This window comes from Taudactylus pleione, unplaced genomic scaffold, assembly GCF_031769625.1.
Source record: "Taudactylus pleione unplaced genomic scaffold, aTauple2 ptg000629l, whole genome shotgun sequence".
NCBI classification, from domain to species: domain Eukaryota; kingdom Metazoa; phylum Chordata; class Amphibia; order Anura; family Myobatrachidae; genus Taudactylus; species Taudactylus pleione.
In genome coordinates, this window is record NW_028285031.1 from 2,702,370 (window position 1) to 2,716,061 (window position 13,692).

A 13,692-nucleotide genomic window follows, 5' to 3' on the forward strand; every position below is an offset into this window, starting at 1 on the left:
CTGGAAATATTTTAATATCTTACTCTAAGTATGTACTTCTGAATTCCTTTCTATAGGGGGTATTCAGTTCTGTGCGCATATTATGGTAGCTACATTTTTCCTGCTTCGATATATAGCTGGACGCGAAGTTGCCTTTTTCCTAACCATTCTGGGAGGAACTTCGCCCGTCGCAGAGAATGGAGTCTCGCCCTATGATTGTTTCATTCACACAACTGCAGCTTATATATATATTATACATTTGTTTCCAGATGAGGAGGGAGATCTTGTTGCTTTTTCTACTGATGAAGAACTGAAAATGGGTCTTGATATGATGAATGAAGGCGTTTTCCGTCTGTACATTAAAGGTATGTACAATATTCCACTGAGCCGATATGGCATTAATATTAGGTTATGCGCATTATTCCAAGGAACGCAACTTTGCAGCGTCTTCATTCATTGGTCATGTTGCGTTTTGTGACCTTTGACCAGACTGTTGTTGAATGTTCTCTGTGTGACCTATGTACTGTATTTGGAAGGTGAATTTGACCTCTAGGTTAATGCGGTTCCTGCTGTAAGCTAGCATATAAAGCTATAACCCTGCTTGTTTTGGTTTGTAATATGTTCAGTCCCCCGTGCTGCGATCACCTGGTCTTTATTATTTCTATCACGTTATTCCTAGAAAGGAGAGAGCTTAAGCGTGATCACCGCTCACATTGTGGGCAAGAAAACGCGCAGAACGTGGTGCATCCCAACGTGACCTGTGACGGGTGTGACTCGCCCGTGGTTGGGAACCGGTACAAGTGCCTGATCTGTCCGGATTATGACCTGTGCAGCACCTGCGAGGGAAAAGGAATTCACCAGGAGCACAACATGATCATGTTCCCAACTCCTATTGTAAGCATCCACTCCATACACTGACAGCTATAGTATAGGACTAGGATGTTATGCGGCAACCAGGCTGTCATGTGACAATTCCAAGGGGGTTACTTGCTAAGTGGCGGGTTGTAATACCTGACACTTCTGTTCGTGTTCATGCCCGATAGATAAAAGGGCAGTGCTTTTACTAGCAAGACACGGCTAGTAAAAGCTTTGCCCATTTCAATATCTGGCATGAACAAGAACAAAAATGTCGGGACTTAGTAAATAGACCTCCAAGTATCTATAAAGAGGTTCTAGTCATCTCATTGCACTAAGAAAGATAAAGCACAATATAGTACAAGCTGCAAGAGGGCAAATATAAGCTGATAAAGTAAAATATGCTGAGGGTAGATGGACATTTAAGGTGCTGGGCAGATTACTGAATCGTTCGGCGCTGTTATTTCTGGTTACATTACTGCAGAGAAATAATCCATAGCTGCCGCTGAACTCTCTCATGTCTGACAGTGACCTGTAGGCTTTGTTACATACGATGAGCAGTTTTTGTGCATGTCTGGAACCTGTTCTCAGTATATTTCTGCATAGATTCTAATGTATTCTTCTTCCCCAGCCCTACCCTCGTGGTTGCTTGTTCCGCAAGAAGCACCATGGCATGCCTCCTTTTCCATGGATGCAGGAATGGGGTTTTCCTGGAAGAGGATATCCCTGCCAGAACTCCCAGCAGGCACCTGGAGGTGCTGCCCCACAGAGTCAGTCACCACCAGAGGAAGGTAAGTGTCTAGTATGCTGGGATATGCTCCCCTGTAGGATGTAGGCTTACTGGGCCTGTTACATGGATATCTGGTGCATGTTCCCGGCACTGTATATGTAGCGTTATAAGCATCTTGCAGTGCACTCTCCCCCTGTGTGTACGATTGGTTAGTTACTAGTCGTCATTGCACCGTGTTTATACTTGCGTCTGATTCTTAGTCCGCAGTTCTGTTGACACACCCTATGTTGCCGCCCATTTTACGCAGTTTCAGTAGTGAGCGTAGCTTCCACTGAAACAAGTATGACTCTATATCCTCTGTAACTGCGCGCACTTGGTTCCAGAGCATGCACAGTGCAAAAACAAGTGAAATATGCCCCACAAATGGGTGGGTCCATTCACCTCTGCAGCAGCCCCACAGTATGTTTGTAGCACCTGCAGTAGTACACGGCCAGTCATGCATGCAGTGCTATTGTTATCCTATAGCAAACAAAGCTAGAGATTGTAGAGCAGTACTCCTCACACTTCACTTTCAAAGCCCTGACCCACCCAATCCTCTCCTATTTACATCTCTGACCTTATCTCACTTCACCCTCCCGCCCGCTTTCGCTACACTAATGAAAGCCGCCTTTCTACCCAGCTTATTACTTTCTCCAAGACTTTACCCGTGCTGCTCCCCACCTCTGGAACTCTCTCCCTACCAGACTCTCCACCTCTTTACAAAACTTCAAACTGGCTCTCAAGATCCACTTTATCAAAGCCTCCCAGCTCCCCACTTCCCCATGCTCCTTGCTCACTGTCACCCCTCTGTGTTATCAGTGTCTGTCTGTTCCTCCCCTTTAGACTAAGGCCCTGATGCAAAGCCGGACGCTCTGACAGAGCACTCTCTCTGAATCAGGGCCGTCCTTCTGAATTTTAGAGCGGCCGCTCGTATAGCTGTGGGCTTGCGACGAGACCCATGTGGTAGGGTCTCGTTGCCGCAAGCCGTGGAGTGCTTTCCGCTCTATCAGAGCGGAGAGCACCCCCACTGACATCACTTGTGATGTCAGTGGGGCCGGCCCCAGACGGTAGGCATTCCCATGGGAACGCCTCCGTCTGGGCAGCCACGCCCACCAAAGGGGGCGTGCTGTCACTCACCATCGACAACACGCCCACTTTGTAGCGAGACCCATAGCGATGGCTTGCCCGTCGCTATCCGGGTCTCGCGCATGTGCACGACGGAGCCGGGTCCGTGGTGCGCATGCGCAGTGGGCCAACCTGAATTAGGCCCTAAGTTCGCACAAGCAGGGCTCTCTTCTCTCACTTATCTCCTCCCCACTGCCTACGACACCCCCTTGGATATTATGACTACTGATTTCAGCAATGTTTATAAACCATGTTCTGTACTGTAAGTGACTTTGTTCTTGTCGTGTTCATACTGTAATGGAGCATACACACGGTCAGATGAACGATTTGACCAATGATTTGAACTACGAACGATTTTTGACTGCATTAAAAAGAATGGAATCGTCCAATCTGACTGCAAATACATCAGATGTCAGATATCATTATCTGACCATCAGGAACGCGCATGGTTCATCGTTCAGACATGTCAGAATTTCCTTCAGATATGAACGATTGAACTATTTTTGAAATCGTTATCGTTCAGATCTGAAGAAAAATCTGACCATGTGTATGCACTATTAGTCCAGAACACGTAATCTGACCATGTGTATGCACCATTAGTCCAGAACAAGTAATCTGACCATGTGTATGCACCATTAGTCCAGAACACGTAATCTGACCATGTGTATGCACCATTAGTCCAGAACACGTAATCTGACCATGTGTATGCACCATTAGTCCAGAACACGTAATCTGACCATGTGTATGCACCATTAGTCCAGAACACGTAATCTGAGTTTTCTGCACTTAGTTGAATTTAAATTCTTTCTTCTGTTATCCACTAAGTAGCATTTTTAGAGTTGAAACTTTTTAGCTCCCTTAACTAGTTGTAAACTTTGCACAACTGCAACATAGTCACAAAGAGCTTTTTTTTTTTTTCTTTTGTCCTCGCCCAGGTGCTTCTTGCAGTTCCTCGCAGCCGTGCCAAAATCCTAACATGTCCTTCTTGCAGAATATTGGAGAGAGTGTGGCAGCCATGTTGAGCCCTCTGGGTAAGTGTGTATACTGCACCTGGTGAGGTGTACATTCTTATAATTGTTATATAGTTCTCTCCCCAGTAATCCAGGTCGTCTAGGCATGTAATATATATGACCTATTGCAATGTCACTGAGTGATCATTCTCTGATGGTCCTGGGACAGTCTTGGCATTAGTTACTATTAGTATAACTTGCAATGTGCTTCCCCTGCATGCGGGAACATGCTAAATCTTTCTGCTGTGCGTTGGATACCAAAAGCAATTGTCTAGGAATTGTCAGTGGCCATAAAATCTCATCCAGTTTACTTGACAACACTGCTTTCCTCGCAGGGATTGATGTGGACATTGATGTGGAGCACGGTGGGAAGCGCAGCAAGGTCACAAACCCACAACCCCAAGATTCCCAACCAAACAGCACATCCTCGCCCCCAAACCCCCAGAGCACGAAGAACGGATGTGAAGACAACACTGACTGCATGGACACAGACCACATTGATAACCGGATGAAAAACGTATCATTAAATTCGCCTGCACGGTGCGACAACGTGAGTTCCCTTGTTTGCTGTGTAAATGGGATACTTCCTGCATTCTGCACCTCTGACTTATTTATACCCCTTTCAGACATACAACCCGGGAATTTTCCTGCTCAGATCTGGGAATTTCTCCTGTGCAAATTCCCGGGTATTTGGTCAAGACCCCCCTACAGCGTCTACCTGGGAAATTCCCAGGTAGACCCCCTTTCAGACATAATCTGGGTTTATCAGATTACCTGCCTCTCCTCTGCCGTCTGCCCCTTCTAGCCTGTCCCCTCCCCGGCTGCCGCTGATGTCATCAAAGTGCAGCAGGCAGCCAGCCAATCAAAATGCAGCATTTTTTTTATTTTATTAAATTATTTGTTTTATTGTCCTGGTGGTCCAGTGGGAGTGCGGGTGGCCCGCTATGGCGGAGACCAGTCGGCGGTCTTGAGCGCAGGTAGGTGTCCCCGGCGTCCTGCTGGGGTCCTGTTTCACTGACTCGGATCTACAGCTACACAGCCACCGGCGCAGGGGGTGTTGAGCGTCAGCGCTGAGCGTCCCTATAAGACGCTCTGCGCTGCCAACTCAATGTAAAAGCTGCTTGGTGCAGCCCGGGAGTACCATTCAGACATAAGCAGGGTAATTTCCCGGGAAATTCCCTGGTCGCTTGAAGGGTCGGCCACCTGGGAACGTGTTCCGGGTAGGTAACTTTCAGACATACGTGGCAACCTGGGAATTTGTCTGAGGCAGGCCAAATTCCTGGGATTCTCGGTATGTCTGAAAGGGGTATTAGTGGGAGTTAGGAAAGCAAGTCTCATGTAGCAATCGGCATTGCCTGCAACGTCACTCGTTCTCTGCTAGCTGGTTATTACTACATAACCTATAAGGCACCAAGAACTTCTAATGCGTATAACACCATGGCCGTGAAACACCGTTTTTGTGGTGTCTGGACTGTATACACAGTTAACACGGTCTAGTCTAGATAATAAAATATAGAATCGATATTATTTGTTACTGCACCACATCATAAAGTGGTCAGTACATTGTGATCTCAATATTTTAATTTTTGAACTCCCTCTATTCCTGAAAAGCTATTGGGTCTATAATTGTACAAAATCTACAGTATATTGCTGATTTTGGTTGATTTTTTTTTTTTAAATGAATATTGCTGCTTTAGAGTATATGGAGACCTGACTGATATGAAATAAATGTGGTGTCAATGTTATGGGACCTGCAGTCCTTTCATTAGAGAATAGACATGTGCTTCATGAAAACTGACATTATGCACACTGATGTGGAAGGTAGATGGCTATACAGTAGATCGCAAACAAAATTAGATTCCAATATGATGTACTGCAGCAGTGTTCCTGCCCGAGTGAGCTTACGTCCTTACTCTGATGCACCACCGGGTGACACCCAATGCGGCACTTACCAGCCTCGCTAAGTGATGGGGGGGGTCACGTCCCCTGATGTATGATGTTTTGGGATCGTGACCACCTGTCACGCCCTCGTCACACTGGGGGCTTGCTCAAGGTTCAGTCACTGGGCAGCCCCTAGCTTCTTCGGACATGTGGGTGGGTGGGGGGTGGTGGAATGGTGTGGATGCGCATCTTGTCATCCCCACTGCTGCAGCACTGCCCGGTGATGCCATCCAAGGGGGTGACCCCAACATAGCAGTGTCACTCCCTTGGATGGCGTCACCCAGTGCGGCCCTCACCCCCTTAGTGACATCACTGGTCTACTTGTGTCTTCACCAGGCTCAGGGTGACAAGGTTTGGGTCATACTTAGATTGACCCTAAGCTGCTCACTGTACACAACCTAATGGGGTTTTGGAGTATCTGGAAAATGCAGACCCCCCCCCCCCCCCTCCCTTGTGTGCTGACATACTTCCAGCGTCACATGTGTGATATGTAAGTAATGACATCTCTGTCCTCAGCAGGAACAAGATGAACGCAGCAGCAGCAGCGGTACAGGGGCAGATGATGACTGGACTCATGTCTCCCCGAAAGAAGTTGACCCGTCCACTGGTGAGCTACAGTCCTTTCAAGTCGACCAGACAGATGAGCCTTGTGCTCTGGACCCAGATAGACCCACACAGGCACCCACGGGTCTAAGGGAAGCTGCTCTCTACCCACATCTTCCTGCAGGTAATCATTAGATGGACCACAATGTAAATAATACTTTATAAGCCCCCATTGTAAGAGCACCATGAAACGTTCTGGCTGTAGTGCATTCATAGCTTGTGGGACACTTTGTAGTGAAAATTAAGTTGGGCAGATGATCATTGCTCTGTAGGTGGTCTAGAACGTCAAGGGGTAAATTTATTAAAGTGCAGGTTTACAAAAGTGGAGGAGTTGCCCATAGCAACCAGATTCTGCCTATCATTTATTTGGTACATTCTAGTAAATGATGGCTAGAATTTGATTGCTATGGACAAAAAAAAATACACTTTTGTAAACCTGTATTTTAGTAAATTTAGGGCCCGATTCAGACCCGTTTGCTTAGCAGTGAATGCACGCTATGGGCAATTATCGCCCGTCTGCGGCAAAATATGCATACGCTAACCAGTCACTGCGTCTGGGAGTTGTGCGATCGTAGTACACAGACTGGACGCTACTTTGAGTGACAGAATGTGCCGTTTGTGGGTGGTAACAGGGGAAGGTGCTTGTGAACGAGGGAGTGATGCTGCGAATGCAGCCGTGTCTGGGCGTCAAAACAGAGTTTTATGGGTGTTCATAATTAGCATGGAAGCGTCACTGTACACGTCACTTGGATGTATTTCAGCCTGCAGTGATCGCAGTGCTTGTGGCGGGGTAGGGTCTACCTCATGCGCTGCGTGCAGCTCCGATGGTTTTGATTAATCCTACACTTCCTGGAGATGTTGCTAAGAAAGAAAAGTGGGCATCTTTAGACCGGCGTGCGTTCACTCTGCCGTCGCTCTCTAACACATAGAGGGCGTTCTTACATCAGACAGTGCGATCATGGAATTTGCATACCTGGCCCCTTTTGGCTGTGTGAGAGCGCAGCTTAGCGTCCGGGTCTGAATCGACCCCTGCAATGTAGGTAAACTGATCGTCCACTTTGGCCATGGTACGAAAACAGAACTATAGAGGTTCATTTCATCACACCCCCAAACACACCAAAGTGCAGCAGTCTATGAATTTCTACATAAGGGACTACTGTAAAACTGCTAGGTACATGTCTACTGTGGGCACCAGTATTTTGATTTAACCACTTTTTTTTTTTTTTCGTTTTCACCTTCCTGATCCTTAGCAATAGCACCATGATTGGCATTATAACAAGCCCCACCTACTTCAGTGACCTCACACGTTTTGTAGAGCACATGCAGATAGTGACTCTAGGGCAATACTACAACCAATGTCTTTTAACCATAGTAATGTGGCTTGTTTACTCCTCTTACAGAAGCGCACCCCCAGCTCATCGAATCTCTGTCACAGATGCTGTCCATGGGGTTCACAGACGAAGGCGGTTGGCTCACACGGCTTCTGCAAGCAAAGCAATATGACATCGGCGCCGCACTGGACACCATGCAGTCTGTGCGGCATGTTCCTCGCCCATAACCTCAACATGGCTTTTGTTTTATGGCTTTCTTTTATATAACTTTGCCTCTTATATCACTCTTAACTTACTAGTATATAATTAATGGCTGATTATACACTGTGGGAAATCTTATCAAGTTCAATGTTCCTGAAATGAGCTGAAGGGCAGCTATTCCTCTGAGGCCCAATAAAGCCTGCTGGTATGAGGTATCACTGTTGTACTATGTGGCCAAGATAAGTGTCCCAAATTGTTACCACTGTACCATGTCACTTTCCCATCTAGCCTGGGACGGCCAAGGCTGTCTGTCACTACATGTCCCAGCATGCTGGAACTCCTGCTGCAGTTACACCCGATGCAACAGAACTCCATAAAACATGGCTGGACTAAATATCGGTAGAAAGTAGGGGAGATATAGTTTAAGTGTAAATATTTAATTCTCGTCTTACATGTACTGAGAACTTTACAGATCTTTTTAAATTTTTATTTAAAATAGTTAAGAAGTTGGAATATACATCATATTAATTTGCATATTCAAGAATCTCAACTCCTATTCTGTGAGCCCTCTATAAGTTGTCACATATAGTACAGACATATTTTCACAGTGCTAACAGCTTGAGGTCCTGTCTATGAATATTCTGCAATACTCCTAAATGTGTCACCACAACTTGCAATTAAAGGTTTCTGAGCATCACATATGACTTTGGTTGTGTTTGCCCGCTCTGCAATGGGGATTTATTGTACACTAGCTGGGACTGGACCCTGATATACACCTGTAGCCTTTATTTGTGTACATTGTCCTCACCTATAACCCCATTCCATTGATCCTGAAAAGGACCCCACTGTTTGCTAACATGCATGCAAACAGTGGCGTAACTACAGTGGCTGCTATGGTGCCCGAGCTGTCTGTGGCCCGCTGCTCCCCCTGCACCCAGTCACGCACACAAGGTGATAAGGTGGGCCGGTCCACTCAGGGCTGGCGAGGGGGGACCAGGATGTAGTGGTGTCTATTTGGTGCCGGCCTGCCAGCTGATTACAGCTGGCTCACCGGCAGGCAGACATGGAGAGACCGCGACTCTGTGAGGCAATCAGCAGTGGCGGCTCCTGATTGGCTCGCGTCTGGCGACAGGTTCAAATTGCGCCAGCGCTTTCTGCCACTGTCACTTCCTGCCAGTGCCCCAAATCCACACCTGATGGCACACAGAGTGATGCGAGAGGCTTCTGGAGGGGTGTAATGTTCTAAGAAATAATAATGGAATAATGTGTTATATGGGACACTAGCATAATCTCTAAAGGGCATTACTGTGTGGTGTAAGGGATACTACTGTGTGGTATAACATGAATGGTCTCTATGTGGGGACCAATGTGTGGTTTTTGTAACTCCTGGGAGAGATTTGCTATGTGGCCCCCAAAGTTCTAGCTACACCCTTGCATGCAAACAGAGGGCTAACCCATACCCCTTTCACACAAAATGTGTGCAGAATCCCGGCTTTTACCCAGCATTTGAGTGGCAGGTCTGTTTGCTTTTCTGTTTGAAAGGGGGGTTGTCAGGCTAGAACCAGCAAACTACCAGGTAAAGCACCTTTTACCTGGTAATTTACTGATCAACACAGGTATTTTTCTGTGTGAGAGGGTCAACCCGGGTCCAAGTCCCTGGAATTACCTCCCTAGTTGACCCTTTTACACACAAAAAAAAAAACGTGATCTGTAAATTACCAGGTAAAAGTGCTTTACCCGGTTACTTGCTTTCTGTGTAATAGGGGGGTCAGAACCGGCAAACCGACCCGGCACTCAAATGCCGGGTAAAAGCCGGGATTTTGCACACATTCCGTGTGAAAGGGATATAGTATATATGGTCACTTTAAAAAGGACCAACAGGATTTAACAGGAAGCACCAATACTACCTGCCCAATGTATGATCCCCCCCTCTCCTAATAGGAGTTCAGGGCTTTTCTGTTATCTACTGGCCTCTTATTGATGAACAGTACTTTTATATAGTGCACACACATTCTGTGGTGCACTAGAGTATATTGCAGTCATTCACATCAGTCCCTGCCCCAGTGGAGTTTACACTGTATACTCCCTACCACATGGACACACTTATTTTCAAAAGCCAGTTAACCTACCAGTATGTTTATGGAGCATGTGAGAAAAGTGGAACTCTGATGAATCGCACACTGACATACAAACTCAACACTGTGCCCTGGTGAGAAATTTAACTCATGATCTCAAGGCTGTAATGCCAACCATGCCACCTTTTACTGTTAGGCAGAGATGTTCCATAAAGAAATGCAAATAAAGTAGAGTGTAAAATATTAATGTCCTAATGTTTATGTATTGCCAATCACATACTACACATTCACAAAACATGGTCAAATATTAGTAATTTATTCTTCAGGGTCCATAGTGCTCCACAGGGGAGACAATGGGGTGTAGGTGGGACTTGGAGGGCCAGACACCAACAGCAAAGCTCTTTCTATCCAAGGATGCTCCGATCCTTACCCCTATGCCCTGCCCACAGCCTTGAAGGCAACTCCGTTTTGTTGGTATCGGCAGGAGCTGGATCACCATTTTAACAGTGGGGCTGCTATTAAGCAACCCAAGCTTATTTTTATGATTTGCCTTTATTTTACTACTGAGCAGCAGCGCGAGACAGTCCTTTGGACGTATGCACTGCTGCTCCATCACCCCTCCGCGGCGCCATGATACCAGCCCTCGGCTAGGTACTGCGAGGGACCTAGCTGGCATGGCTCCCCGGACCTCAGACTGCAGCCGGGACTCAAGGGGACAGGTAAGGCGGATCCCATCGTCTATGCGCAGTCTTGTCTCGGGGGAGAAACCGGAGGCGCTGATGTGGACACCGATTCATCTGGGACTCCACTAGACCACCAGGGCATTACGAGCACTGGCACAGGGCATGATTAAAGCCAGGGGACCTGGTGGTTAATGTCAGCATAGGGGAGAAGGCGCTCTCCTGCGGCCCCTCCCCCAGCTCAGTACCATTCCACTGCGGTCTTGCTTCTCCCTGAGCTGCTCATCTCTCACCCTCCATGCCCTTCTTAAGACTCTCAACAGCCATCTTCTGCATTCAGGTCTCCAGGAACGCTGGGTCCAGTCTCGGTATACCTCTCCTAAGGGCCAGGTTTATACAGCACTATATTCTATCAGCCACTGCGGTCTGTGTAGTTGAGTTTAGCGCCCACTGCAGTTATATTGTATATTCTGCATTGTATGTGACTTGTGCTAGCACTGCTGTCTGTTTTCTTTTTTCCTATTACTGTCAGCTTATACCTTTCCCTTTATTCCACTATAACCCTGGCATGCTAAGGTATAGGGTGTTCATTGTACCTCATATCTACCTATATTTGCGAGAGCTATCACATACTATATATCACTGTTGTGCACTATACTGTGCCATATTACACATACATCGGTGTTGCTCAGTGCACTGCTCCTCCCACTCTGGTATCTTGTAAGTCCTGCTCAGCAGGCTTATCTTCACAGGTCTATTCAGAATGGTTTTTGTGCATCTTGTTATACTGTCCCGGGCCCATCAGCCCAGGTGTCTTCTCCTCGGGACCCACCCTGGGCTACTTTTGCGCAGGTGCTGGAAAAAATACAGACTTCCTAGCAGTCCCTGTGGTAGCTCCCCCTATGGGATGGCCACAACAGGTACTCCCTGCAAATCCTTTGCCTCCCCATGGCTAGACTTACTTTCTACCTCAGTGCAGAGTATGGTTAATAACTCTACAGCTTTTCAACAAATGCTGCAAAAGGAGAGACCCTTACCTAGTAAACCTACTAAGCGTGCTATCTTCCCAGTCATCAGATTCTGATTTATCATTTGGGGAGGCCTAAGACACAGATCTCTCTCACTCTGACTCCCCATCGGGAGACGAGGAGCCACTCTCCAAGTTGAATATACCTACACTTGTGAGAGCTGTAAAATCTATCCTTCAAATAGAAGAAACAGAACCCACTCCCAAGGCAAAAGAGCCACTATTTAAAGTGAAACAAGGTAGTGTTGCCAGAGTTTCCACACTCTGATCATTTGTGCGGCATGGAATATGCCCAGTAAAAGATTTCAGCTGCCTAAAACATTTAAGTTCCTTTTACTATCTTCCAGCTACTGATTGCACTAAGTGGGAAGTTCCCCCAGAAATGGATTCCCAGGTGACACGTCTAGTTAGGAATGCTACCTTACCTATCCATACTGCTACCTCCTCGAAGGAGACTAAGGATAGAAGGATTGAAGCTTGTCTAAAATCTATATGCTCTCTTACAGGAGTTATTACACATCCTGCTAGAGCTACAGGCTAGGTGGCAAAAGCCATTAAGAGTTAGGCAGCGGCCCTAGAAGATACAATTTCCTTATGATGCTTTGAGGGAACAGCTGTCCTTCATATCTCACATTAGAGATGCAGCTTCCTATTTAGATGAAGCAGCTCTGGATACTGCTCTCCTAGCTTCCAAGGCATCTGCCACTTCCATAGTAGCCTGCAATATTGTTTTGCTCCGAATATGGAAGCCAGATTCGGACTTTAAAAAAAGAGGCATTGAAGTCTCTGCCTTATTCTGGGGAGATCATGTTTGGCCCAGAATTGAACAAAATTGTGGCTACCTTGGCAGCTTCCAAGAAGGTGTTCTTGCCCTCTGCATATAAAGCGATGCCTTGGATGTCATCCTTTCGTCCTTAAAGATAAGCTAAACGTCAATCCTTTCCAAGGCATCAACTAAGGCCTCCAAGCCTAGGACCAAACAGACCTGGGCTACTAGATGATCACCTACCAAACTGGAGGACAATCCTTCAGCCTGACAGGGCGGGCCTCTCCCTGGGGGCTCCCAGGGTGGGAGGCCGACTTCTTCAATTCGCCCAGTTCTGGTTTCCAACCACATTAGACTCTGGACAAGAGAAGTGGTCTCCCACGGATATGCCCTCTCCTTCCTGGGGTGACACCCCCCCAGCAGTTCTTTTGCACAGGACCTCCATCGGACCCAAGCAAGACCCTGCTGCTCCAAAAGGGCAATCAGTCCTTACTGCTCTCAGGAGTAATAATTCCAGTCTCCTCACACCAAGGGTAGGGCTATTATTCTACCCTTTTCTCAGTTCAGAAGCCCAATGGGTCTCATCGGCCTATCCTCAATCTCAAGTCTCTGAACAGATTTATCAGGGTACCCAGGTTTCGTATGGAAACCCTCCGCTCTATTATCCTGGCTATGGACATTCAAGTCGCTTACCTACATGTACCTATAGCACCTTCTCATCAACAATATCTCCAGTTTGCTATACTACAGCAACATTACCAATTTCAAGCTCTGTCTTTTGGCCTTTCTACGGCTCCTCGGGCCTTTACCAAGATCATGACAGTTATAGCGGCCCATCATTGTTGTCAAGGAATCAGACTGCTCCCATACTTAGACGATCTCTTGCTGTTGGCCAGTTCCCCAGAAATTCTTTGCCGCCATCTACAGGTAACCATCCTTCTAAGGATGCTGGACTCCAGCCGAGGCGATCTTGCCCATCAATGTCCTGGAACTCTGAGTCATCTACAGAGCTCTCAGGATATTCTTCAGGGCAGGCCAGTACAATCTACCTCAATCACCAAGGAGGCACTTGAAGTCAGACAGCAATGGCAAAAGTGTTCCGCATTCTCACATAGGCCGAACACCATCTCCCCAGTGTTTATCCCAGGAATTCTCAATTGGGAAGCAGATTTCCTCAGCAGTCACTACGTGCATACAGGGGAGTGGTCTCTACATCCAGTAATCTTTCAGCTCCTGGTGGGCAAATGGGGTTTTCCAGATGTGGTCCTCATGGCCTCACGACACAACCACAAACTACCAGTGTATGGAGCCAGGACACTGGAAGTTTGTG

At 47.0% G+C, this 13,692-nt stretch overlaps 1 protein-coding gene across 3 annotated transcripts in view; it reads left to right on the forward strand.

Moving 5' to 3' along the window:
- SQSTM1 (sequestosome 1) overlaps positions 1–8,511 on the forward strand; it is a 31,959-nt gene extending 23,448 nt beyond the window's left edge. For 2 of the 3 annotated variants that reach the window (XM_088454754.1, XM_088454752.1), the window contains exons 2-8: positions 249–344; positions 659–873; positions 1,466–1,625; positions 3,664–3,759; positions 4,074–4,288; positions 6,196–6,406; positions 7,683–8,511. In XM_088454754.1, the coding sequence (XP_088310880.1) occupies positions 296–344; positions 659–873; positions 1,466–1,625; positions 3,664–3,759; positions 4,074–4,288; positions 6,196–6,406; positions 7,683–7,840 (1,104 nt within the window). In that variant the 5' untranslated portion in view covers positions 249–295 and the 3' untranslated portion in view covers positions 7,841–8,511. The remainder of the gene's footprint in view (positions 1–248; positions 345–658; positions 874–1,465; positions 1,626–3,663; positions 3,760–4,073; positions 4,289–6,195; positions 6,407–7,682) is intronic. The other variant, XM_088454753.1, reaches the window with a different exon arrangement.
- The last annotated feature ends 5,181 nt before the right edge of the window (positions 8,512–13,692 follow it).